The sequence below is a fragment of the Synchiropus splendidus genome, chromosome 10, assembly GCF_027744825.2.
Source record: "Synchiropus splendidus isolate RoL2022-P1 chromosome 10, RoL_Sspl_1.0, whole genome shotgun sequence".
In the NCBI taxonomy this organism is placed as follows: Eukaryota; Metazoa; Chordata; class Actinopteri; order Syngnathiformes; family Callionymidae; genus Synchiropus; species Synchiropus splendidus.
In genome coordinates this window covers 9,322,866-9,347,872 of record NC_071343.1, presented here as the reverse complement: position 1 = coordinate 9,347,872, position 25,007 = coordinate 9,322,866, and the positions used below count along the sequence as shown (strand labels likewise).

At 41.0% G+C, this 25,007-nt stretch overlaps 1 protein-coding gene across 2 annotated transcripts in view; it reads left to right on the top strand.

The window, feature by feature from the left end:
• The window catches only part of LOC128766242 (receptor tyrosine-protein kinase erbB-4-like), a 228,639-nt gene that overhangs the window by 121,196 nt on the left and 82,436 nt on the right, over window positions 1–25,007 (top strand). For both annotated transcript variants that reach the window (XM_053877738.1, XM_053877737.1), the window contains exon 3: window positions 13,691–13,877. In XM_053877738.1, coding sequence (XP_053733713.1) covers window positions 13,691–13,877 — 187 coding nt within the window. The remainder of the gene's footprint in view (window positions 1–13,690; window positions 13,878–25,007) is intronic.

Below are 25,007 nucleotides of genomic sequence, written 5' to 3'. Positions count from 1 at the left end.
GCCTTTCTTGTTGGGATGGTCATGAAATACAAATACATGAACAACAAGATCCGCACGCCCCCACACCTCTTTGAGCAAGTGTTCTGTATGCAACCATTGCAACCCACGAAACCCATTGCTTTGCAATGAGAATGTGCCGTTTGAATAAAAACTCATTACCATTACACACCCGTTTAGCTTCGTGACACACAGTATAATTGTATCATCCATCAATTTCCGTGTTATAACACACTCGAAGGAGCTAAACGTTGATTAGTCTTCAGCCAATTTCACCTTTGGGTTTTTGCGAATAAATAGCTGGAGGATAGTGTGTTGGGTTGGAGGAGCTGTGTGGCATCAAGATGAGTTGCAGTCACTGACCCATGCAGGCTGAATTGACTGGTGAGCTGCAAAACACAACAGCTTGTTGCTCATAGACAATATCTCTTTGTCGGCGACGGTGCCTTTTGGCTCTAGCTTTGTCTCCCACTCACATTTCCCCGCTTAACCTTGTGCATCGTGTTCACTGACCTTGGAAATGTTGTTTGATTTCTGGAAGAAAACCACTGATGTTTTACTTCTCAATTCACTGCTGTGTGGCAGGAGGCAGACTGCATGAACTGCAGATGAAGCAGATGAAAGTAGTATTTGATGCGGAGCTGTAATTCTTTTAACTTTCACCAGTGCCTCAACAAATGCTTATGTTTCGCATTTTCAATTCCAAAGAAGAAAACGCGACTTCAAATATCAAAGTAGATTGACTCAAAAATTGGAACTGGAATAAACATAACTACACTTTCTGGGTTTAGTAGGAAGTAAAAACTGAATATAATTTGAAAAAAAAAAAGTCTTTGTGCTTTGCTATGACAATCAGAAAAGGCTAACAGGTCCATTATTTGTTTATTTATTTATTACATATATATTTATATAGATATTTATTTTTTTTCTGATACATTTTGGGTCTGTGTGGATGATCTTTTAAAACAAACGCACGCTCCATAAAGTGTGTACATTTCCAATTTGTTTGCCCTGCACCAAACTCACGAAAGTTTGATACAGACTTTCTTTGAAAACACCTCATTTATCAGTGGGAAATTAAATATTTGTTTGCAATGCTGGAGGCCAGGGTTTTTAATAAATTCATTTTTCAGAACAAGTTGGTGGAGAAAATGCATGGAGGCCGAACCAAGAGCAACAGTCTGCAGGCCTGACCCCACCGCCTGCTCAGAGCTGACCCTGTCATAGAACTTGTCTATGCAATATTTTCCGGGCTTCAGTAAAGTTACACCTGATGTATTAAGAACTATGGCATACAAATGTGTCAGAGCAAAGTTAATCCGCTAAGTAAGATAATATATGTAAAAACAAAGGGGGAGGGGGTTTGATATTTGAGAGTGCATGCTAAAATACTGCGTGAATTAAGTGATCTTTACACGCACGTTTTTCTGCAGTAATCGGATTTGGCATGCTTGTGAAATGGCTTCAAAATGAATTGTATTTACTGAGTTTATTTTGTTTAAGTTTACGAATTGGCCACCTCCGCTCACACACACACACACACACACACACATATATATATATATATTTATATATGCATAGCCCGAGGCTAGCTAGTGACAGAAAAAGGAAAGATTTGCTGGCACAGTGATAGGAGGAGAGGGCTCACATTATATTTTAAATATAGGATTATGAATTGAAGAACTCATCTAGACAGGACACAGTTTCACTTGGCGCCTACATGGACAAAAAATATCCAAGTGGAGTTTTGTCGCTGGTTTTTCCAATTTGGACAGTGACATGCAAGACGCTACAGACTTCAAAAGAAGTCGAGCAGGAAAGGAATTTGAGTCTCTTAGTATAATTACAGCTTTTACCATAAAATGAATGCACTAAAGGGGTCTAACAGCCAGATCCACCCATGTGAACCATCATGTCTTTATCACTAATGGACCAGTGAAATGTAGGCAACTGTAATTACGGAGTCTTTTCTGGCTGCGTGAACAACTATCTGGGAGGCAGAAGTATATCATGGAAACACAGGGGCTTAAAAAGGAAAGATGAGGTCACCCAATACAAATCATTTCATCTGTTCTTGTTTGGAAGATGGAACGTGTTTTGATGTCTTCTGAAAGCTCACTGCTGCTTGGTCATTTGTCTTGTTGCACGTCTGTTTTGTGTTAATATCAGTGTATGGGATTTTAATCGAGGTTAGAAATGAAGCTATTTTTTCCAGTTACACCTGTCTATTCTTATTAGTTCATTCATATCCGCCTGTATTTTCATTTTCATCTTCCAAAAAGGGTTCATTTTTTTCACGTCAGCTCCATCTAACAACGCACAGTGAAAACATTATATTCTCAGTAGAGCCAGTGGTTGCATCCATTTTAGATGGCCGCAGCGCTTCAGTGCTTCAGTGTCATGGCGTGAACTTTCGACATTAGTCAAACATGGTCACACAGTCGACAAAGAAGAGAAACACAGGGAAACACTCAGGCGCTTGAGTCGGAGTTGCTAAATACAACATGCAAACAGGAAATGTCCATTTGACTATTTAAATATTCATCAATATTCTTTCAGTGTTTCCATCAACGCGCAAAGATTTAAAAGATGAAGGAAGTCTGACTCACTTGTACAAGAGGACATGCGTGCAAACAGGACAATGAAATCTTGAAGTGGTCTTGATGTCTTGGATCTGTGGAGTTGGAGTTTTACTTTCCCGAATGGCATCTTCGCACCTCCGACATTATCTTTTTCGAAAATGTTGTACATGCCACAGTCGGTGCAGTTCTAACCTTTATTTAACCGTCTTATTCTACAAAAGTCGGAACCCAAAACTTTTATTGCTTTGTTTAATCCAACTTTTAGTGGAAGCATTTGTTATTCTTTTGCATTTTTATTACATTTTTCCTTCATTTTCAGTATTTTTTAGTATTTTTTTATCTTTATAAATGTATTATTATTATTATTATTATTATTATTATTATTTATTTTTACAGGTCGGGTGTGCTGCAGTTATTGTTTACGTAGCCAGTGCAGCTGCCATTTCCAATGTGATATCAAACATTCATGAAGCCAACAGCTGGCGTCACTCGTTGTCATGATCTGGAAGCCTGGAAGTCCACACTCAAGACTCACTTCAGTGAGTGATTGGAATGTTCCAGTTGTGTCAGCAACTCAGGAACGTCAGTCAATGAACAGCAATCTAATACAGAGTCAATAATGTCCAGCTGTAATAAATAGATGAGTTGATGGAAATTGTGTTGTTGATACAATGTTCAGTCTCCAGCTGTCTGGTATTTGTTCAGTAAAAGAAGCTATATATAAACAAACAAATCCTCAATATCATTGTCTTGTCAGGATCAGAATGGGGGAAAATGGAGATATTGTATCAGAAAATATGCATGATTCTCAAGTTTGGATGGTTTCTATCAGTCCATTCTGCCCTGTGAGTGAAATTCAACAAAGTGTGACCCCCGAATATATGTATATCCATGAAGTCAAATAATACAGATACAAGTTACATTTCTATAAACTTTAATCTTGAAGATCCAGGTATTCTCAGTTTCTCTGCTGCCTAGTTTTTTTTTTTTTTTTTCATTTAATTTTGTTTCATTTTGTTCAGAAGTTTGATGAAAATACATTGCAAATCTCAGTCACTGTCTTTCTCCCCACTGTCAGCACCGTGAGTCATGCTGGGCTTCGTCCTTGCCCGGCACTCGCTGGGAGAACTCGCTGGCATTTATTCCACTTGTTTGGTGAATTTGCATCAGTAATTCTGCATTGTTATTTGGAGATCAGTGTTCAATATTATTCCCTGTATTTGTTTAACTTCATGAGGGCCCAGTAAATTGAGACTCATTACCATGACATGTCCTCTTTGTCTTTTGGCATCTCCCATCAAGTCAGCCTCTTCCAGCTTAAGGCCCATTTATGCTCCCTTATGTACGGACATGTACCCCTCCGTTTGAAATGATGCTTCCATCACTGAACACATGCTTCCATTCGCCTTCTTTACGTTGGTATTGCTGTTCACCAATATATCCACCAATGACAAATTCCAAAACAAACGTGGCGACTGCGGAAGAAGTATTCATAAAGTACCTCTTGCACTAAAGACAAAAATGGAGGCAGCGTTGAAGGAGGCGGTGGTTGGTGAGGCTGTTAAATATATCATGACTGGAGGACGGAGAATTTCAGCCATTGTTACGTCTTCTTCATGTCTCATTAGGGCTACGTATTGGGTAGTAACCGCAACACCGCCCCCGCTGTTTCTGGTGGTACCGCTCAGTTTGTGGAAACATGCAGAAATATGGCGACGTCCATTTCCGGATCAGTATGTAACATTGAGCATAGAGTCAATGGGCGTTTAACTTACCTCCAACAACCCTGTTCAAACCATCCGTCTGGTCTCCCTCACACGGTGCGCAGACTATATAGAACACAGAGTCCAATTTGAGTGCTGAGAGAGCCCCCAACCTCTTTTCCAAATGACGGATCCAAGTTTGATTTAATCAAAGCAAATATCTTTGCTGGGTGCAGTCGGGCTTGGCAACAACACCTGAAGTGTTTATTTCATGCATGAAGGGGGCTCACGACACTGTGCTCATAAACATGAGGTTGATTAAGAAGTTGTTATTGAAGCAAATCGATGGCGCATTTGGGACAGGGAAAAGTGGGTGTGGAAGATGCTCTGCCGTGCGCCCGATGTTGATGGGAAGGCAGTCGGTGGTTTACGTTGAAATGGAAAACCTGCAAAAGAAGAAACGGCCCCTTCATGCTGACAGAGGCGGTGCGTAAATATGAAAGTTAGAGAAGTACTCGCAGTTCCCAAACCCCAGACAAGGGCAATTCCGTAAGCTAAACGCGCCATCCAATTAGCATTTCCTGCCCACAATGCTTTCATGGGTGATTACCATGCAGAATAAGAGAAATACATATATTCTCAGATTCTCATCTGCAACGGTTCAGCGCTTGGTTCGCTCCTGTCCTGCACATTTTATCGAGCCTCAAGGGCCATTAACCTTTATTATCCTATAATGCTGTTAGAGCTGTAAAGTGTGGCCAAGTCTCTTTTGGGCCACAGTTAACAGCCTCGCTGGAGTACTCATTTGGACCTGAAGTGAAGTTCCACATACGCAGGGTTGGAAATGGCTGACCATTTTCCCTTGGATTTTACTCACTTTAACTCGGTGAATGGTTATTGCTGTGGAATTCTTCATTTTCTGTCATAATACGTTTTCTCTACAGTGTCCCCAGTTGTTACATTTGTCTTCTTTATTTCAGTTTAATTCTCATTATCCCAGTCCTTTATTGAGCCACGAACGTGACATCATGCCTTCCTGTACTTCATTTTTTTAAATGCATCTGCTATATCAGTTTTGCTTTGTTTCCTCTTATTTCTTAGCCCAAAGCTGTCTGCTTTAGACCAACCTGTGCATATAGTGACCAGATTCAGAAGACTCCACATTATTTGCCCTGTATCGATGGACAAATTCAGCGATGGCTAAAGTGCCATGCAGTTTCTACCATGGCTGGAAGGTGTTGTTTATGTCATTTTATAATGTTGGATAGATGATAATGATGTCTCGCCGGAATCTTTTGGGTTTGACCTCAGGCATCCTATGAGTAGGACCTCCTGGAACACCCCTCCAGGGAGGCAGCCATGAGGCATTCTGCTAACGCCTCAGTTCCTCAGAATGCGTCGCCAGTCTTCTTTGGCTCGGTGGCTGAATGCTTCAGCTCAAGTCAATGAGAGTGCTTCCCTCGAGCGCGTCGCCTGTGTTTCTGAAGATTTGCTCCCTTGAAAGCCTTGGAAACCTTTGGAGTCTGTCAGTGACAAGCAAAGAGGATCAGAAAAACACATTTTATTGTAACCGGTGGCATGGGCACCAAGCCATCAGATGAACAACAAGCTCTTGAAACTTTACATCGCAGAAAGTGAGGAACAGTGATCAAATAGTCCAACCTTTGCCGAGAGGTTTTGCTATCGTGGGACCGACCCATCCTCACTCCTACGCTGCAATATATTGACATTGGGAAAGTGGACTTTTGCATCCTATACTCACAACAAATGCAGCTTTCAGCGTTGCATGTTGACGCATTGGCAGCACAACAAGTAAAAAAAAGGAGGTTGGGATTGGGTAAGCTATAGAGGCTATAGCCATTCATTACACATGTAACAACTTATTTAATCACGTTGACTTTTGATCTCGTTCCTAAGCTGGAGAGCCACGTAAGGTGTTATAAATAGCAACTCACATCCAATATAATTCAGTGAAGTGAACATCTTTTTGTAAAACATGATTTCTTTTTTTTTTTCTTCAACTCACGTCGCGATACACGACCCCAAATCCACCCACCTAGGCTACCCGGGAGGGAAACCATTCTTTTGTACCATTGAAATGTGTATGTGTCAACACGCAATGTCAAAAAGTCCACTTTCCCAATGTCAATGTATGACACCATGGGAGTGTGGATGGGTTGGTGGGACAGGGTACGAAGTGGGAAGCTTGATGTAGCAGTGGCATAGATCCTTGTGCTCGAACCAAGGGGTAACATGCCCATGCCACCATTACTTTACATGGGACCCTTTCTCCAAAGGAGAATCCAGACCCTCTGTCGAAGGAACTCCACAATACTCTGTTGCTGCCAACTAGGGCTGAAAGATATTTTGTCTATATGGAAACATGAAGCTTCAAGATGTTATCATCGCTAAGTCAACAATCTCATTTTCCCACAGTCGCCCTGCCGTGGCGGTAGCTTTGGCTTGACCTTCAATGTACAGCTAACATCAACCAACATAATCTCCTGCTGATCAACAGGAAAGCAATCTAACTTTTTACATCCTGTGATACTATAATGCTTTAAACCCATACATTATGGCTTTGATATTGAGATCTCTGTCATCCACATTGTTGAGCCCTTCTGCCGACCCAAGCTTGTGATCACAGGTGAGAGTTGAACCATTGATCAACTGGTATTTCGAGAGCTTACCTTTGAACTCGGCTCTTTCTTTCCCAGAGCAGACCATCCCAATAGCTGAAGTCACCACACATTCATCTGTTTCTCCATCTCAAACATGTTTCCATCGCTTGTAATGAAAACCTTGACACACAGTGCGGTGGAACCCCTGCTTTAGGTTGACTAGACCTTTCACTTAAGTGACCACACCCCTCAATACATGTTCTTCATCAATACATACAAGCAGCCGATATATAAACATTAGAAAGAGGGATGCAGGCTCATGCTTTACCTGAAGCACACCCACAAACAATGCAGCAGACATACATCTCTCTTTCAACTTCCAACATTAGTCACAATGCTATTTTACTCCGAGACCCGTGGGATGTGATCGTAGGCCTTATTAGAGCGCTAACCATGAGCTAAATGGATTTTGAATTACCTCCCACCCTCGGTTCCCACACATCAGGTCATAGTAAGGAAGTGTGGGGAAGTGATTACTCACGGATTAAGACTTTCCTCCTCGCCAATATGTGTGGCATAATTGAATAATGGCTTTTTCACCCCTGTAATCCCACTGCAGAAGGACCTCCTCGCAGCGTCAGCACGGCGCAATATTAACCACGACGCCGGCGTAACTGCCATGTTAATTAATGCACTGAATCAATTACAAATTAGTCTATTTGCGGGAATTCCCTCCAGGAGTCCACTCATTACCAGTTCTCAGATGGAGTCTTCCTCACGGGAAGGAGTGTCACTCCGCTCACTTTTAATTTCTGTCTTCATCTCTTCGCTTGAGTTGGGATTCACAAGACAAACGAAAGGTAAAATAGTCACTTACAGCCCTGAAATTGGGCGTGAAACGCTCTTCTGTCAAGAGGGAAGGTGCCTGGAAAGTTTGGTCATTTGCTACATATTTAAGTAAAATTTTTTTTTTTTTAATGTATTTTAACATCTTGATAGAAGCGCACCAGTGTAATTCAAAAGATTGATGGGCATGATGCAAGAATCAAAGGCCGATGCCTCCATCTTCAAAGATGGATCTTCATCATCATCTTGTGTAAGTGGTGAAATATTTGCATGACAGACACACGCACATCAAAGACACCAAGAGAAGGTATTTGATGTGACTCATTTTCAGTCTTCGCAGATATGATGGTGTGTCTGCGGGGGACTTGTGGCAGGACGAATTGGGCGTAGACACAGTCCAAGGATGGTGTCACCGTTGCTACAGGGAGGCGACTCAAGAGGTTGAGAGAAACTGTTGCATTTACTCGCTGCATTCCAAATTCCATGTAAGAGAGTGTTAAAGATCTTTGACAAGCTGTGGAGCTCACACAGACATATTCTGTGAGAACAGATTCATGTCTTTTGTTTGTTTAAGCATTAGAGGGTGTAAAAATACAGTCTCTAAGAGCAAAACTGATGCTCCAACAAGAGTGTGAAACTCAAGAATTCCTTTCTAAATGTTGGCCAACGTGAAAAGTCAATGTGGTTCACCACCATTCTGGTCATAGGAGGCACTCAGGTTGGAGGTTATCTACGTTTTAGTGAATTAAATGTGTCACAGCTACATGTATTTGAAGCTCTTGTAGGCCTCATTAAGTGACTTGGCAGGCTGGATTTGGCCCCCAGGCCGTGAGTTTGACAAGTGCTTTGCACAGTGACTGCTTGGTTCTTTTGCAACTGACAGTAACTGCTGGTTTAAATCGTGTTTGTGGCCTCATTTGATCACATTTCCCTCAGATTTCCATTAGATTCATTGCGTCTCAAGTAAAAATAAATGCACTTTATATTTCCAGGCGAGTCATTTCCCTCCCACAACGTGTTGAACTGCGTTTCTTCCCCTCTCATTTGCGTATCGGACCACAACTCTCCCCACATCGCATGCTCTTTTTACAAAGCCGGGATCGGAGGGCTCCATTTCAAACCTGCACACGTCCCAGCGACTCAAGTGAGGGGTTTGTTCTGCTGCCACACTTCCTTTCACCAGTGCTTGATCGAGGGAAGAGGAGAGGAGGAAAATCCCTGTTAATCTACCGAATCTGTCTCTTTCTCTCTGGTGTGTTCACTGTTTAGTGGAATTTGGTGCATTGATTCCAAGGGATGGATGTGTCTGTTGGAGTTTTTGAGACTGTACTGTGTCGCAAGAAGCAAAACTTAGTTGCAATATCATTGTTACATAAAGGCCACATCCTGCTTCTTATTTTTTTATTTTATTTAATTTTTTTTATGATATTGGGCCGCTGTAGTGACTTCATTCTAATGAAATGTCTACACCTGGATTTGGATGTGTGACCCAAAACCAAGGTCCTCAGAGGGCCGGAGTGGTGCAGGTTTTTCTTCCCACTGATCAAACACAGAAAGTTTAGTCAATTACTTTACACTGGGAATCAACTAGTCATGATCAGTTGGAACAAAACCTGGCACCTACTGTGGCCCTTTCTGAAACCATTTGCTCTAAACTCTCATACAGTACTCTGTTCGAGGCAAACATTCAGAAGGAAACACATGACAGAGACCCACGTTTATGAATGGAAGTTACTTTTGTCAATTGCTTTTGTCTTCAGTCTGTAGTCTATAGCCAAGATGCTCTGAGCAGAATGTTTCAACGTTCTGTATGTCATAGCAAGAACTCATGGAAGGTAAAGAGGCTGAGTGGAACAGGTGGGGACGACTGTCAGGGGTGATCTGTGACCGCGAACTAGCAGCAAAGGTGAGAGGGTGGTTTTAAAGGGCAGCAGTCAGCTGCCATGATGTGTGGTTTAGAGACTGTAGGTCAGACACAAAGACAAGAAGCAGAGTTTGAAACTGAAGGGTTGAAGATGTTATCTTTGGGATGACGTGACGTGGAAGGATGAGTTCAGAAATGAGGCTGTCGGAGGAACAGCTTGTGAGGAGAAGTTTGGACGCAAAGTTTGGGAGGCCAGATGGCTTGGACACCTGGAGAGGAGTGTGTGCTGGAGGAAGAGGAGGAATCAGGTAAAGGAAGAAGAGGAAGATAAACAAGAAGGTTCATAGATGTGATACATGAGGACATGAAGAGGATAGGCCTCAGAGATTCAGAGAAGTCCCTTGGAATTTGTGTCCAAAAAACCTACAAAAAATCCAGGTCAAAGTCTTACATTCGCACGTCAACTTACAGGGGCCACTGAGATGTGTGTTGGGCAGTCATTCGTGTATTTTATTTATTTATGATTTACATTAGAAGTCCGCAAAATCTTGTGAAAGTCTTGTTAAATTCATTTCCGCAGAGTGGCAAAAAAACATAACTAGAGACAACAAACCAACCTCACAATGCGGCTCCTTCCCATTATGTGAGTTTTTGAACAGACGTGCATCACAAATGTTTTATTTATGGTTATTAATGTGCCTTTAGTCTACATATGATTCTTGATGATTTTTATTTTGGTATAATTTTTGCGTTAATTTTCTGCCAACTCTTACGATCTTTTCAGAACATCTCGAGAAGTCAGTTAGAAGGTGGGAGCCAACGATCCTTGCTGTTCATTTCGGGAATTCAGGACGACACCGGGTCATGTTATATTAAGCAGGCAATTTGCTGCTCTAATAGAGGAACAGCTAAAAAGACCATGCTCGGGATTCAGGAGTAAAATTAGCACGTATGTACAAAGACAAAATTGCTTCAGAAGTTGTGCCAGATACCTGCGTATTAACGGCTTACTGAATATCCATTTTCATCGCTCCTTCCTTTTGGGACATCTGGGGGTTGTAATCCAGGTTCCCGCGTCCCCGATGAGAGCATATGGCACGATTGGCCTGCTCCGTTGCCGTTGTGGACGCTGCTTGTTCAGTTGAACTGTGCTCAATGAAAGTGACCACGTGGAGCAGATTTGGCCTGCAATCACTACAAGGTGTTGCCCTTTTTTTTCTTGTTTTTTTTTCAAGCAAGTTATTATGGAGCAATGTGTGTTCACCTGCCGTCTTCTTGCAGCCATCCCTTATTCCCAATCGCAAGGCTGCACTTTGGAAGTATTGATTTAGTGGCTTGGAAACAGCCACACGGTCACGGAATAAATAGGGATAAAAATAAGCGAAAAAGAAATGGTGGGGGGAAAAAAAAAAAGAAAGCGATGCTGGGTGCAACAGGAATAAGCAGCAGCTGCATGATATATATTGCTCCCGGTGGGTGCCACATTCAATTTTTGGAAAAAACAAAATGATAGTTGATAGGAAGGTCAGTTGTTGGCCGAGTCCCTGGGCAATGTCATGTAACTACTTGGAGTTGGAGCTGTTCTTTGACAGGTCTCTGCGCGTGTCTTGTGAGGTCGGTATGAACTCCTGAAAGGGTGAATGTAAGTCACACTACTGGAATATAAGCTGCCGGTCAGTGAGGTAAAAGCATCACTTTGTCCTCAAAACGTTTTTCTGTCTCTGTGCACTTTGTTTCATTATAAGGCTGCAAGCTTGTTCTCACGATGCTGCAAGCTTTTTCCTCAAGTCTGGATTCCAGTATTGACATTTTGGTTCTTTATATCTGCAGAAAACTGAGTAAATGCCTTTATCTAACTGTGAAATGACTGTAATTAAGTCTGTGGATGCTGAACGGAAGCTTTTAGTGGTTGTCAGTGGCGAGATATGCAGCTTTGGAAATCACTTTTGCCCACAACTTATATTTGATTTTATTCACACAAGGCTGTGTTCAATGTCAGACCGGGGGGCCGTTTCTGACCCTTAATCTGACACACATGGCCTTCAGCTTCAATCTACTACAGAGTGTCAAACTTTTAAATCACATCACTAAAATGTTAAAAATAACAATTTACTTTGCTTTTGAGTGACAATGTTAATTCCTGAGACAACTCTTATTTTTAGGAGTTTGGTCAGTTGTCCTTGTTAAAAATGAAGTCGAGATATTTATTGGCTTCTAGGAAGTTTTATTTACCTGTTGAGGCACTTAGATTTCATGTTAAAACAGATCTCGAGCTAGATAGATAAATAGCAGGATAGAGAGATAGAGATAAGCCCTTACTGTTTTCTGACTCTTCTCTCTCTTTCATGACGCCACATATGCATTTCTTCTTGATACCGTGAATTCCGTAATATAGAGTACTCAAGAATATTAGCCCCACCCACCAAATTTAAGAAGGAAAACAGATCTTGTTCACACATTAGTTACACCAGTCTACCAGCCGCGAGTGCAGTGGTTCCTGTCTGCACCGTAGAAAGGTCAGTGGTGCTTAAAAATGCATGAGGATCACTTCTAAACTAGTTTTGAAAATGAGGTCCAGCGCCGAGGACTGACTCATGAAACAAACTTGGCAATGTTCTGAACTTGAATCATGAACTCCTCACGTCTTTTATTGACGTTAAAGCGCTCAAAATGCGCCGTTTTCACCCGCGTGTCCTAAGTTCGGACACCTCAGCTGCTGCTTCTCGTCTCCGATCCTCCAGGAGATCGGCTCTGTTGGCGGAGATGCCGACACGCAGCTGAAAACGGAGCATTTTGAGCGCTTTACGGTCAATGAATCGCCTGTGATTTCATCGGTTTGATGTGACCAGGCTCAATATTTTGGCAGCATGATGCTCTCAAGCCTGTAAAAATCCATATATTAGCTGCGTCGCCGTATAAGCTGCAGGGTTCAGACCGCGAGAAAAAAGTAGCGGCTTATAGTCCTGAAATTACGGTACACAAAGCTCAGATTTACCTTTTGGAACAAGTCTGCTTTTCAGATCTTTAACCGTTGTTAATTCTTCGCACATAAACACAGTCTCACCAGTGATTTTGGACTACTTTAAGCGGGCTGTATAGTCATGCTGCGGACGTATGAAATCCCTCCGGCTGCCTCTCATGAGCACACATACACTTAGCAGACAGACCCGTCTGCTTCTATTAGCGGCAATCAGCCGGGTAACAATAACGGAACTTTGGCTGCGCATGCTTACCACCAGTTGACGTCCATGCTGTCTGACAGCTGTCAGCCACAATGACTGTGCTATGCCATGGCCCTCCTTAGGACTTATTTCAACTCAATCCATCAGTGGCGTTTTACACACAGACTTGTTGATCAGCCGCATCGGTGCGTTCGTGTCGAAGGACTTCAGTGAGCGCCTTTCGGTTAATGACAGCCACTGTGATGGCCGACGAAAAGCGAGGGCACAGCTTGTCGCTTTGATTCATGCAGGAGCGGCCAGACTGGGTGGATACTTGCCAAACTCTCCACAGTCATAATATCCACTTCAAAATGTCATTTAAAGTGTGAAGCAGCGGCCGTCCTTGTGGCTCAGTCATCCTGGGCTGCACTGTGGGCACGAGGGCTCAACTGTACGCCAAGTGTTGCAGAGCTATCACAAAGCCCGCAGCCAGTTCTCCTCGCTCAGATGCTCTAATTCATCTTGCTGGCATGATTAAAAATGTGTGCCGAGTGACCTTGAAGATACATGCTGACATGATCTGAGGTCTGACAGTGGCTTTTCCTTTTTTTATGTTTCACTCCCTCCTCTTTTTACCCTGTTTTTCTTATTAGCAACCATTACAATCTGTTGTACTCTGAGACTGTGGTCATGCGCGAAACAAAGGCAAAAGAAGTTCAGATATAAATTTTTAGATAACTTTAGTATTTATGTTTTAGTTATTCCTGGAGACTGGAGTAGGAAATTCCTTAACCTCACCTGCGTCATTAAGCTCTTTACTATGGCTTTTTTGCACACATTTCTTTTTTAAGCATGTTACGAATACAATTTCCCATGGGATTAAAAAAGTTTTTCTGATTCTGATCTCTGTCTGCAGTCCATCCGAGAAGTGACCGGCTACGTGTTGGTGGCGCTCAACCAGTTTGACTACCTGCCGCTGGAGAATCTGAGAATCATCAGAGGGAACAAGCTGTATGAGGGTCGCTACTCTCTTTCCATCTTCCTCAACTACAGACGTGACGGAAACTTCGGACTGCGACAGCTGGGTCTGAAAAACCTGACAGGTAAGTGTGGATCTTGTTGACCGTGGGTCTCATGCAGCGCTCTAACTGGAGCTCTAGAGACCCGGAGTTTGTCTGATGCTGAAATCCATACTATGAAAGACCTACACAGAAAGCAAGTTTTGCAAAAACTATATTTAAAATTATCCTTGTATGTATGTCGACAGTTTGCCTGTTTGTACAACTACTAGTATTATAATGTCTAATACTTTAATACTGTTTTTATTGAAATGTAAGATGTTGTTGTCGTATGGATCATGGGTAAAAGTTTGAAAGACATGAAGCATCATGGTGCTGAAAGGCAACTATGTCATGTGACCATGTAGGAAAAATCTCCAGTCAATGCATTATTTATTTTCTGAGGTGTGATAGTTATGTTGTCACTGTTTTTATAATGACTGTCTTTTAGTGTAGCTTTGTGTTCGGAAAATTTTTTTTTCCCTCTTTTTTTTCATATATATATTCAGACACAATTTGCCCTACTTTTATTGGTTATTTTATTTTTTATTTTTTTTGTCAACTTAATTTAATTTGTTATTTGTTTTTATTTATTTTGCATTTAATCATTTTCAGCCGTTTATAAAATGTCAAGTCTGGTTAGATATTTATGTTATGCCCCTATTTCACCCCCTCATTTCTGTTGTAATCTAGAAATAATTGTATTTTTTTTTTTTTTTTTACTGGAGTAGGTTTGATCCCCACACAACAGTCTCTCGCATAGAAAGTTTAAGGTACAAAGTAAAAATGTGGCCAAAATATAGTCCAAACAACCCTTTTTCTCACTGACAATTTAAAACATGTCCTAAATTCAGAGCACATCTGACTGTATTCTCCTCGTCGCCTCTGCCTTTCCCAGACTTTTTCTCATATTTTAGCTGACAGTCATTATTCTTCCCAGCCATTTCATTCAATGTCATCCTGGGTGAGTCACACAAAAGCCTCAGTCTTGCGCAAGACATCACAAAGATATATGAGAAGCATCCTCCCACCTCCATCCCTCTTCAGTGGCGTTGCCCACTGTGGGATGTAGAGGTCCAGCACCATGAGCCGTCGTGTCCTCTGGTATGTGTCCTCAGAGTATCGGTGTCATGATGAACATATTACACAAAATTGTCAGCTCCAGCGTATGAAAAATAACTTTTTTTTTTTTCACGTACAGAAGGCTTCTCTGATGCTCAGGTGGATTTCATGTCTCACAGCTCCCAGCTTTTTCCTAGCTTGTCACCCTAGTCTGTTTTTATCCATATAGACATTGAGCACTGTCTTCCAGCTTTGTTCCCGATCAGTTTCTTCAACTCTACGAAGAAAACATGGCTCTATTTCATCAATAAGTCAATGTGTAAAATTCTTATTTGATTATGGAGATGCGCCCCCAAAAGGTTTGTGCTCTGCCAGGAGATCAAGGCGTGAACTCAAAGAGTCTAAAAGAAGCTTTTCTTTTGTGACTTCATAATGGAGCCGTCCGTCTTGTCCATTACTGGGTCTATGATGTCAAATTAGTTCATTGCTTCTGTGCAGAAAGTCCTCAGGAGATGTGCAAAGTGGTCGATAAAATCCATAAGCAGCGTACGTAAAAGGATCAAATGCATTAACTACATAAGGGACTAATCGAGTGCGGGTGCAGTGAAAGGCCCCTTCACTGATGAAACTAACCTGCATTTCTCCTCGGGTTCAAATTGCCTCGGATGAAATCAATTTGTCGCCAGTGTATTGTAGCAATGCACTTATTGATTTTTTCCGCTGCACGCCATGGGAGCCGTGAACGGACCCTGTGGATTTGAGGGGACTTGGAGGATGTGGAGAGGGAGCGCAGCGTCTGAGCTGGGAAGGGCTTCTCTTGGATGCACTTTTCAATCAAGCTTAGGCAAGTTATCCTCATGAATGTGAAATTTGAGCCGAGAAATAGTCCAGGGGATGATGTGTGTGTGTGTGGACGAAAGTGTGAACTGGGAAGAAGGAGATGCAGACGACGTTTTGAAGCCTTATTTATCTTTAAAAAACAATGCATATCGCTACCTTTGAGAGACTAGATATCATACTGAGCAAGTTTTCTGCAGTTATATTTACCAGGAAACAGTTGAGAAATTGTGGAAAAAACAAATTTACCATACCGTGACATACCGTAAATTCTGGACTATAGAGTCACCAGAATGTCAACTGCACCCACAAAATTTAAGAAGGAAAGTAGATGATTGTTCATACATAAGCTGCACTGGTCTATAAGCCGCGGGTCCAGTGGTGCTGTCTGCGCCGTAGAAAGGTCAGTGGTGCCCTCGGCTTAAAATGCATGAGGATCTTCTAAACTAGTTTTGAAAATGGGTCCAGCATGGAGACTGACTTATGAAACAAACTGAGCAATGTTCTTAACTTGAATCATGAACGTCACATTTTTTTATTTACTTTAAAGTGCTCAAAATGCGCTGTTTTCGCCCACATATCTGAAGTTCTGACACCACAGCCAGTCTCAGCTGCTGCTTCTTGTCGCCAGTCCTCCAGGCAATTGGCTCCGGTGGTGGAGCTGCCGACACGCGGGCGAAGCAGTGCATTTTGTGCACTTTAAGGTAAATAAAATGTCTGTCATGCCATCGGTTTGATGTGATGAGCCTCAATATTTTGGCAGCATGACGCTCTTTAGCCTGTAAAAATCCATATATTAGCCGCGTTGTTGTATGAGACGCAGGGTACAGACCATGAGGAAAAGTAACGCTAAATGGCGGTAGTTACTCTCACAACCTTATTTATGATCCACCACTCCAATATACTATTATATACTACTATATTAAAAACTTATACGTGTGGATGACTACTTTTAAAATGTAATTTAGTAATGTAAAACAAGTGGAATTAATGCACCAAAACTCTTTCATTAAGGGAGAAATTAAAAGCATAAACCATTTGAAACTAAAATGAAGAAAGCAAGAAACAAAGATAAAACAAATGAATAGAGATGAGAGTTTAAGAAAATGATGGAGCAAAACTATAAGTACGTGACATTTATTTTGTTCAGAGCAAGCTTCCCTTAAATCTGTTATTCCCTTCGGCAGGTTTGTCAAGCTCACTCTCAACATTTTAAACCGTAAGTCGCAGGCCAGGAAAAAAAAAAAAGTGGTACGAATTTAAAGCTGAAATGACTTGCCAGGCCAGATTTGGCCCTCTGGCCTTGAGTTTGACACCAAGAAGCATCACTTGGGTAAGAACTGTGACAGTAAAACCTGTTAAAGCCGTTCCTCTACATCGTGATATTTCAGAAATGTCCCTCACAACCACAGTCTTTTTTTTATTACCCTCGATTCCTGGCATGACTTGTCCTTCCACCCAAATAATGACAACACACAGATGAGCTTTTTATTTACCGCGTTTCGCCCCCACTCGCTCCCACTTCACGCGCTTCACTCAGCATTTCTCTTTCCAGATTTGTTTAGTGTTGTTGATTTCTGCATTGAACCACCCATACGCCTGCACGGCGTCTGCCCAAAATGAAGCATTCAATCTGAGGCCCCATCTGCTGAATGATCCTCTCCGGTTGGATGCATGCACACAAGCCTGTGTTATAAGCCAAGGCGTTATCCCATCCTTCATGGCCCATCTGCTCTCACTTCATCTATCCCTCCTCTGTCTTTTTTTTTTTTACATCCATTTTTTTTTTACTTGGCTGTCATCGGGTTTCGGTTTTTGATTGTCATATTGATGCTTTCGCGCAAACAAAGGACGATTGAAGAGTTTTAGTTCTACAAAGCCAACTCAAGTCCTCCATCTGAGAGAACTACACTTTACTGAATTTGACTGGCACGAACTGTTGAGCGAGTACAACTGTTCATTAACCGGGGGAGATCAAATACTGTTGGCGGGGATAAGATTGAATATGTGAAAAATGTGTCCTTGTTCGACAGTCTTCCTCCACGCCATCTAATGGAAGAGAAATTAGAGGCTCTGTTACAAGTGACAGATACAAATCTCAGCAATGATTTTTTTTACAATTGAGCAAAACTCGCTCAACTGTTACTCACACAGAATATTATTAACAAAGGTGTTAAATATTGTTAACATTGACATTGATCTGAAAGCACAGTGCTTGTGAAGAAGTCTCATCACCTGAAAAGAAAAAAATACAGATTTTAAAAAAAGATGTGTCAGATATGTTTAACTGTTGCTAAAAAAAAAGGTGCAGAAATTTGTCAAGACAGTGGGTTGCATCTTTTCATGATGCAGAGCAGCTGATCTGCTTTAGTGAATTTATGATGTGTTTTCTTGTGGGGGATAAAATGCATTAAAACTCTTGTGACCACTTTCTGATAAATCCAAATTTTGCGTGGATATTGTGCTCAGTCTGAAGGTAAAGAGTGTCCACATTGTTGTGCGCACTCTATTGTAGAGATCACAGTCATTCTTGTCTCTGTTTGTCTCTCTTTACGTCAATCTTATGTTGATATAAAACTGTGGTGGATTTCCATTAAGACAGACTTGGGCAAAGTGAGGATGGGGGGCATTAGGTCACACTAAAACTATACAACTGGTATGTCGTAATTTTTCTGACTATTTTTGTGCAGATTCTTTGTTTAGCCATTGCCAGTTCAACAACGTTTTTGTTTCGCTAAGATGCCTTTTTTCTTCTTCTTGTCATTTTCCATTTTTGTGTGTATTTCTTGTTCCTCAAACTACATTGAAAGAAAATTGATTTTTTTTTTTTTTTATAAATCCCTTTTTTATCTTTTGTTAACATCAGGTGCATATTTTAACAATTTACACCAATACGAAATATGTATAAAATGAAATATTCTTATAGGTTTCGTGGCATAATTGCACTTCTTATTATTATTTTTAGATCCACTTTATCATTGTGACTAAAGACTAAATTATATATTTTTGAATTTTTTTTCCATCATGTTTCTTAGTCTACGCACACGAGGTGGTGATCCGGGTTAAAAAAGGATGTTAGGATTCTTTAAAATGGTTGTTCAAATCCAAAGATTTAAGAGCAGAAAGCGTCATCTAGTGGTCACAGAAAATGAGGCCACGGTTTCTTGGAGCCTCATCAGCCCACCACGAGTAAAGGCCTTTACTTGTAAAAAAAAATTTGCCCATCCGTCTCCGATCACATGCTTCCATACGTTCTGTAAGTTGCCATTGCTGTTCACCAATATATCCACCAGGGGGAGCAGCCCACAGTCAAAAGTTTATAGCAACGACAAACTCCAAAACCAGCGACTGTGGAAGAAGTTTTCATGATGTACCTCTTGTATAAAAGACGAAACAGAGGTAGCATTGTGGGATGAGGTGGTCGGTGAGGCTGTAGAGCGGAGAATTTCCGCCATTGTCATGTCCTCTTTGTGTGCCATTAGAGCTACAAATCAGGTAGTAACAGCAACACTGCCCCTCTTGGTTTCCAGTAGGACACAAGGCTCCATCTGTATCCAGATCCGGACGTAACATTGAGCATTAATGGGCCTTGAGCGTGAATAAGTGGCTGAATTCCATTTGTAGGATGTTAGGGGACCAATACGACCCAAAACTATCTGGACTATGTGCTAGTCTTTGTTTTGTTTTCATTGACATCATTTTAGTGTTGTCTGTCGTCCTGCGTTGTGACGGGTGGCAAACCAGCAAAAAAATTAAAAGCTGCGTCTCCAACACTTCAGGCTACTTCCGTCTTGGTAAACTGCGTGAATAGAGTCACTGAAACGGAGACCATCTTTAATCTGTTAAATAATGACAAAAAAAGCAGCTTTCGATCAGACTGAATCTTCACAATTCCAACTTAAATCAGACAACGGTTCACACGGTTTTGATTGAGTTTAGAATATGAAAATATAAACCCAAACCTGCAGTGTGATCATGCTGAAAAAAAAAAAAAAGCGGTCTCATGTGCTCCTTTGAAATGCCTTGGCAGCGGAGTCTGTGGCTCCGCCGCCATGTTTGATATGCCTGTGGTGAGATTCACTCCATATTTCCCCTCTTTCTTTCTCAGACCTTGTTTTGCTTGGTTTCCTTCCAGAGAATGTGGCTCATTTTAATGCTGCTGGCAGGCTGATCACACATCAGCCTCGATAAACTAAGTGGCCCTCAGCAGAAGCCATCGAAGGCCATTTGACTCCTTTTTTTCTAATTGCATGCTTCTCTGTAATATTCAAGGTCCTCCCTCTCTTTCTTCATTATTTTCTTTGTCTTGTTTTTTTTTCATTTCTGCTGGTGAGCTCATCTAATCCCCAGGTATTGTTCTTCCTTCCTCCTACCACCCCTCCATCTTTTCCATAAAACTCAGATTACCAGGGTTTTATGACAGTTTAAGCCGAATGTGAGCAAGGATGCAACCCGACACCCCCCCGTAACCGTTCTGTCACGATTTAATTTTTCCTCCTTTCTCATCTTTAAGCAGATGCTTCTCCTTGCCTGACTATAATTCTATAATCCCTAAAACCCAGCCATTTTTCATAAAGACTCATAGGAAACAATTGTGTGAGCGATGGGCAAAATTCAATCAGCAGCCTGCAAATGCAATTGTTTTGCAGTGGAAGGAGCGTGTGTTTGGGGATGGGGGCCACGGTGGACGCCCCAGTAGCATCTTCCACAACTTGATAAAGATAGATAAACTTCATCCCTGAAAAGGGCAGATATTAGGTCCATCGCATGAGTCAGGATTTGTATTTGTTCACATGAAATATCGGGCCACCTTCAGCCAAGTTAGGCTCATAGGGACTACACCAGACAAAACAGGGCAAAAGTGCAGCTCAGGAGCCACAGAGAGGCCCTTGGCTGCAGTAAAATGGCCGTCATGAGGTCAGTTCCAAATGATGGAAATGTCCTCCTAGTTTATACTTTTAAAAACCAATTTTTCGTCTTGGATGATTAATAATCTTTAATGTATAAATTTGTGCTGGGACTAGAACACATTCATTTTTGTTATTATTATTATTTTATTTCACATTGTTATGCAATGTGATGTCGTCTGATGGAGAATTAAAATGTATAAAACTGGAGCTCTTTCACCGTGATCTTTAAGGTTTGAGCTTATATGGATTGATCCAAACTAGAGTTTAGCATTCTGATATCATTGTTTTTCTACTTATAATTTTATTTTTTAATTTATCATTATCATATCCAATCCATGCCTACCAGTAATTTGTATGTATTTAATGATATTTTTTGGCACATTTCAAATAATTATCTTACTTTTTTAATGATTTTTGCCCATATTAATATTGCAGACAATACTATTTTTCTTTCATGTTCATCAGATTTCCGTTTTACCTGAAGTTCTTTGTCTAAGATACTGACTTATTTATTATTTATTATTTATTTATGCATTTTATTTTGCAACTATTAATTTATTAAGTATTAAATACGTTAATAAAATGTTTTGGCTGTCCTGGGATTTTATTGAAAATATATATTTTTTTATGTTTTGCTTTTTTGCTCGTTTTTCTTTTAAACACTGATAATGTTGATTTTTTTTTTTAAATGTTATTTTTTTATTTTTAAAATTTTTTTCAAATGACATTTTTTCAATTCCTTTATATGTATTGACATATTTTTATCATGTTGGTTTATTCTTTATTTATGAAAACTCTCTTTCGATTATAATTTTTTTCTTTAAAGTCACATTTTCAGTAAAAAGTAAAAACGACTTGATGCTGTTTTTACACTTTTTTTATGGAATGGATTCCATGACGCCGCACAATAGACCCAGTATATAACTTGACCCTTCAGAAAAAACAAAACATCCTGGATTGACATGGCAGATATTAGTACTAGTAGTTGTTTTTGTTCCACTTTCCTTTCACTCTATAGTTACTTACACTGCTTGCCATTCGATTTCACTTATCGTTCTCACAATGTGAATTATTATTTTCAACCGAATTTATGTGGCAGCTCACCGAGATGCTCTCTGTTTTTAGCGTCACAGTTGGCTCGGGATAATAAAGACTGACCACATCATGCATGTAATAGCACGGATAGTACTGAGGTGGTCCAAAAATGGCTTCCGTGTGAGGAGCTAGCTATTTCATACATTAACACTGATCAAATTTTCATACCCCTGCTCTTGTATGTGGCTGCAAACATGCCTTTGTTTTCACCGGCTTCACCCGGGCGCATGCTGCGGTCAGTCTGTATGAGCCTGTCCGACCAGCTTCCTCTCTGGGGAGCCACTGTGAAGCTCTTTTATGATGTCGAGTTAATGCGACTGTTATTTTTCAGGTCAATAGTTAAACACATAAAAGTGCAATTACACTCCAATGGGCGACACCCATGTGCAAAGCAGCGGCATTCAGTTTGCATGTGGTTCTGTTTGGAGGGCTTTCTTCTGACCTGAAGGGTGTTGGAGTCAGGGACCAAGACATGAGTCATGGAGAGTTATGGAAAAATTGCATAAGGACATTGAGAAGCTGAATGTTCTAGGGATGCAAAGGCCCTTTCATTCGGCCCTCATGAAGTTAATAAGTTTTGTAATACATTTTAATTTTAATTTTACAACAAGTCAACAAGAATATACTAAGGTGCCTCTTCCCATTTATATACTTGTCAAACGTTATTCGCTTATGTCAAAATCTTTTTATTTTTTCATTATGCCAATTGTTTTTATATCTACTGTAATTCTTTTTTGTAATTGCCATCCTTTCCTTTTTTTTTGAAGAAAAATGATTAATGTTTGGTGCATATTTATTTTCACAAATATTTCATTATTTACATTGACAGAAAAAATCATGAAATTTTAAGCAAGTGAAAAAAGAGAGACAGTCAAATTACCAATTTCCTAGTTATTCTGATGGAATAATGTCAAACTAGTTTCTTTACTGCTCCAACTGTAATGTACATTTTTGTCTGTTTTTTGCCCGTATTTTCTCTCTACAATGCTATCAAGTTTGTCCAGGACATAGACAGTCGCGACTGAAGCAGCAAATCCCAGTCTTTGTGATCAAAAAAAAAAAATGTCATTGACAACTTTCAATGTCAATCTGCATTAGAATGTTGAAAAACACTGCAGAGTTGTATCGATCCTTGCTGCTGGCCAAATGGGGAGGAAAAAAAAAACAACAACAGTAATGAGCAGGTTACTGAACACCCTCCTTTCAAGCCTGAGGGAAGATGGAGGGAAGAAGACATTCACATCTCGGGCAGCTTAGCGTTCGGGATGCTGGAATGGGCTGTGGTTAGTTTGCACACACTCATGTTGAGCGTTTATTTAACATCCGTTTTATTTGTTCTGCCACTGCTCCATTCTGAGCCATCAAAAAAACTGGCAATGGTTTCACTTAATGTTGTTTTGTTTCATTATGGCTGTGTAAAATGAAGGGGTTTGTTTGAGTAAAGCAGCAGTGACATGCCCCCAACATGTTTCCAAATCCTTCTCAGAAATTTAAATCACTGACCTTCTCCATAGAAGCCCACTGATAAGCCAAACTGGTCATTTAATTGGTGCTTGAGGCGAGTGTTGTTTTGCCGCTCTAATTACAGCCAGCCAGAGATTCTCTGTGGTAGCATGCTTTTTCTTCTCATCCTGGAGACTCACATTTTGGCACCTCTGTTCATGGAAAGGATTTTTGCTTGTGGTCGCAGCAGCCATCGCTAATAGAGGCAATAGAGTACCAGGCATGGAAAAATGCCTCAGTGATGCACCAAGTTTGGAAGTGACAAAAACAAAAGCATAAGCGCGTCTGTCTTGGGGTTCCCTCCAGCACATGGAAGGTCTTGCTTCTGAGATTTCTGTCGATCAGAGTCGAAAAGAGAAAACTTGTTGACGTCCTTTGCCAAAATCTGATGCAGAAAACCGGGTTATCGTCGCAGATGGGTTCATTAGTCGACTAGTCGTGGCATCATCTTTCTGTTAGCGCAAACCACTGAGAGAAGAGAAATGGCTGAGGCTACATGGTCACTGTAACCCAAAACGTGCAACCACCCCGTAGAAAACAATTCACCAAGGGATGAGACCTTGCGGAGTAACGACCAAAACCCACATGACCAACGGCCAGCGACCTCAGTGCACTTTCTGTTGACCCCGGCTTTCCTTTAGTAGTGGGAAGGAGTCGGTCAGGTTGTGTCCTCATCCTTCTCTTCCTATCTCCTGGAGGGCCTTCCATCCGCCGCCTCATGAGGATGATAAGGCTAGGCTGGTACACGGTGTGTAGCCCCTGGCTTGCTACGTCAAACGTACAGCCATTCTGGTGTGTGTCTCCAAACCAATCGCTAAGTCTGTTAGAGGGCGGAACATGTACTCATCGAACTGGAGGTAGATCCAGGTATTTTCATGAGGGACAGATCAAAGGACACGTCAATGGAAACGTGCCTTTCACATCACTGTCTGGACAATGGTTTCGTTGTTACGACTCATGGTTAAATGACAATAAAGACTGTTAGACGTATAGTTTAAAAAATGCACCTATCTATTAACATACATTTATTCACAATGCTTCAATCATGTTGCATGTTCATCAACCCGTACATGTCTTATGCTAAAGAGTTGACCAATTGTTAAAGTGGTCAGTGTCGCGTCAATTATCGAAAAAATGGTGAGACGCAGCCCTAGCGGAACTTTTGCTAATCATGTTAAGCTATTTTACTATATTTTGTCTGCATTGTTATTAACTTTGTTTAGTCAAGATATTGCTCAAAGGACCAAAAATGATTTTAAAAAAACACTTACGATTGAGGAATGTATATGTCAAGTGTGTATTAGGAGCATATTATCCACAAAGTACTGGCTAGCATCTGAGTAAGTCTGGTTATATTTTGCCCAGGAGGGGGCACCACAGTTCACTCTAGACACCATAAGTATTGATTGTGAACAGTAGACAAGCAAGTAAATAGTTCAGTGATAGTATGTGTTCCCCTATCTACAGTGTTGCCAAAAACTTCAAAGATAGCTTTACATTTTAAAGGGAAAATACAGTTATTTCCACGACAGTTGACTAAAGCTCAACTGAACTTCACTGTTTGAAATTTCCATCGAAAAAAGGGCCAGAAAAATGGATTGTCTTTGCCTTTGCATGATATCAACCTTTTCTTTTGGATCAAAACGTGGCATTACGCAACAGTCACCTCCACCCTCTGAAGCTCATTCGCCTCTTCTTGCCTCCCAGTCTAAATCAACCTCATTCCCACTTTGCAATAACAATGATTATAATATTACAAAGCCAGACA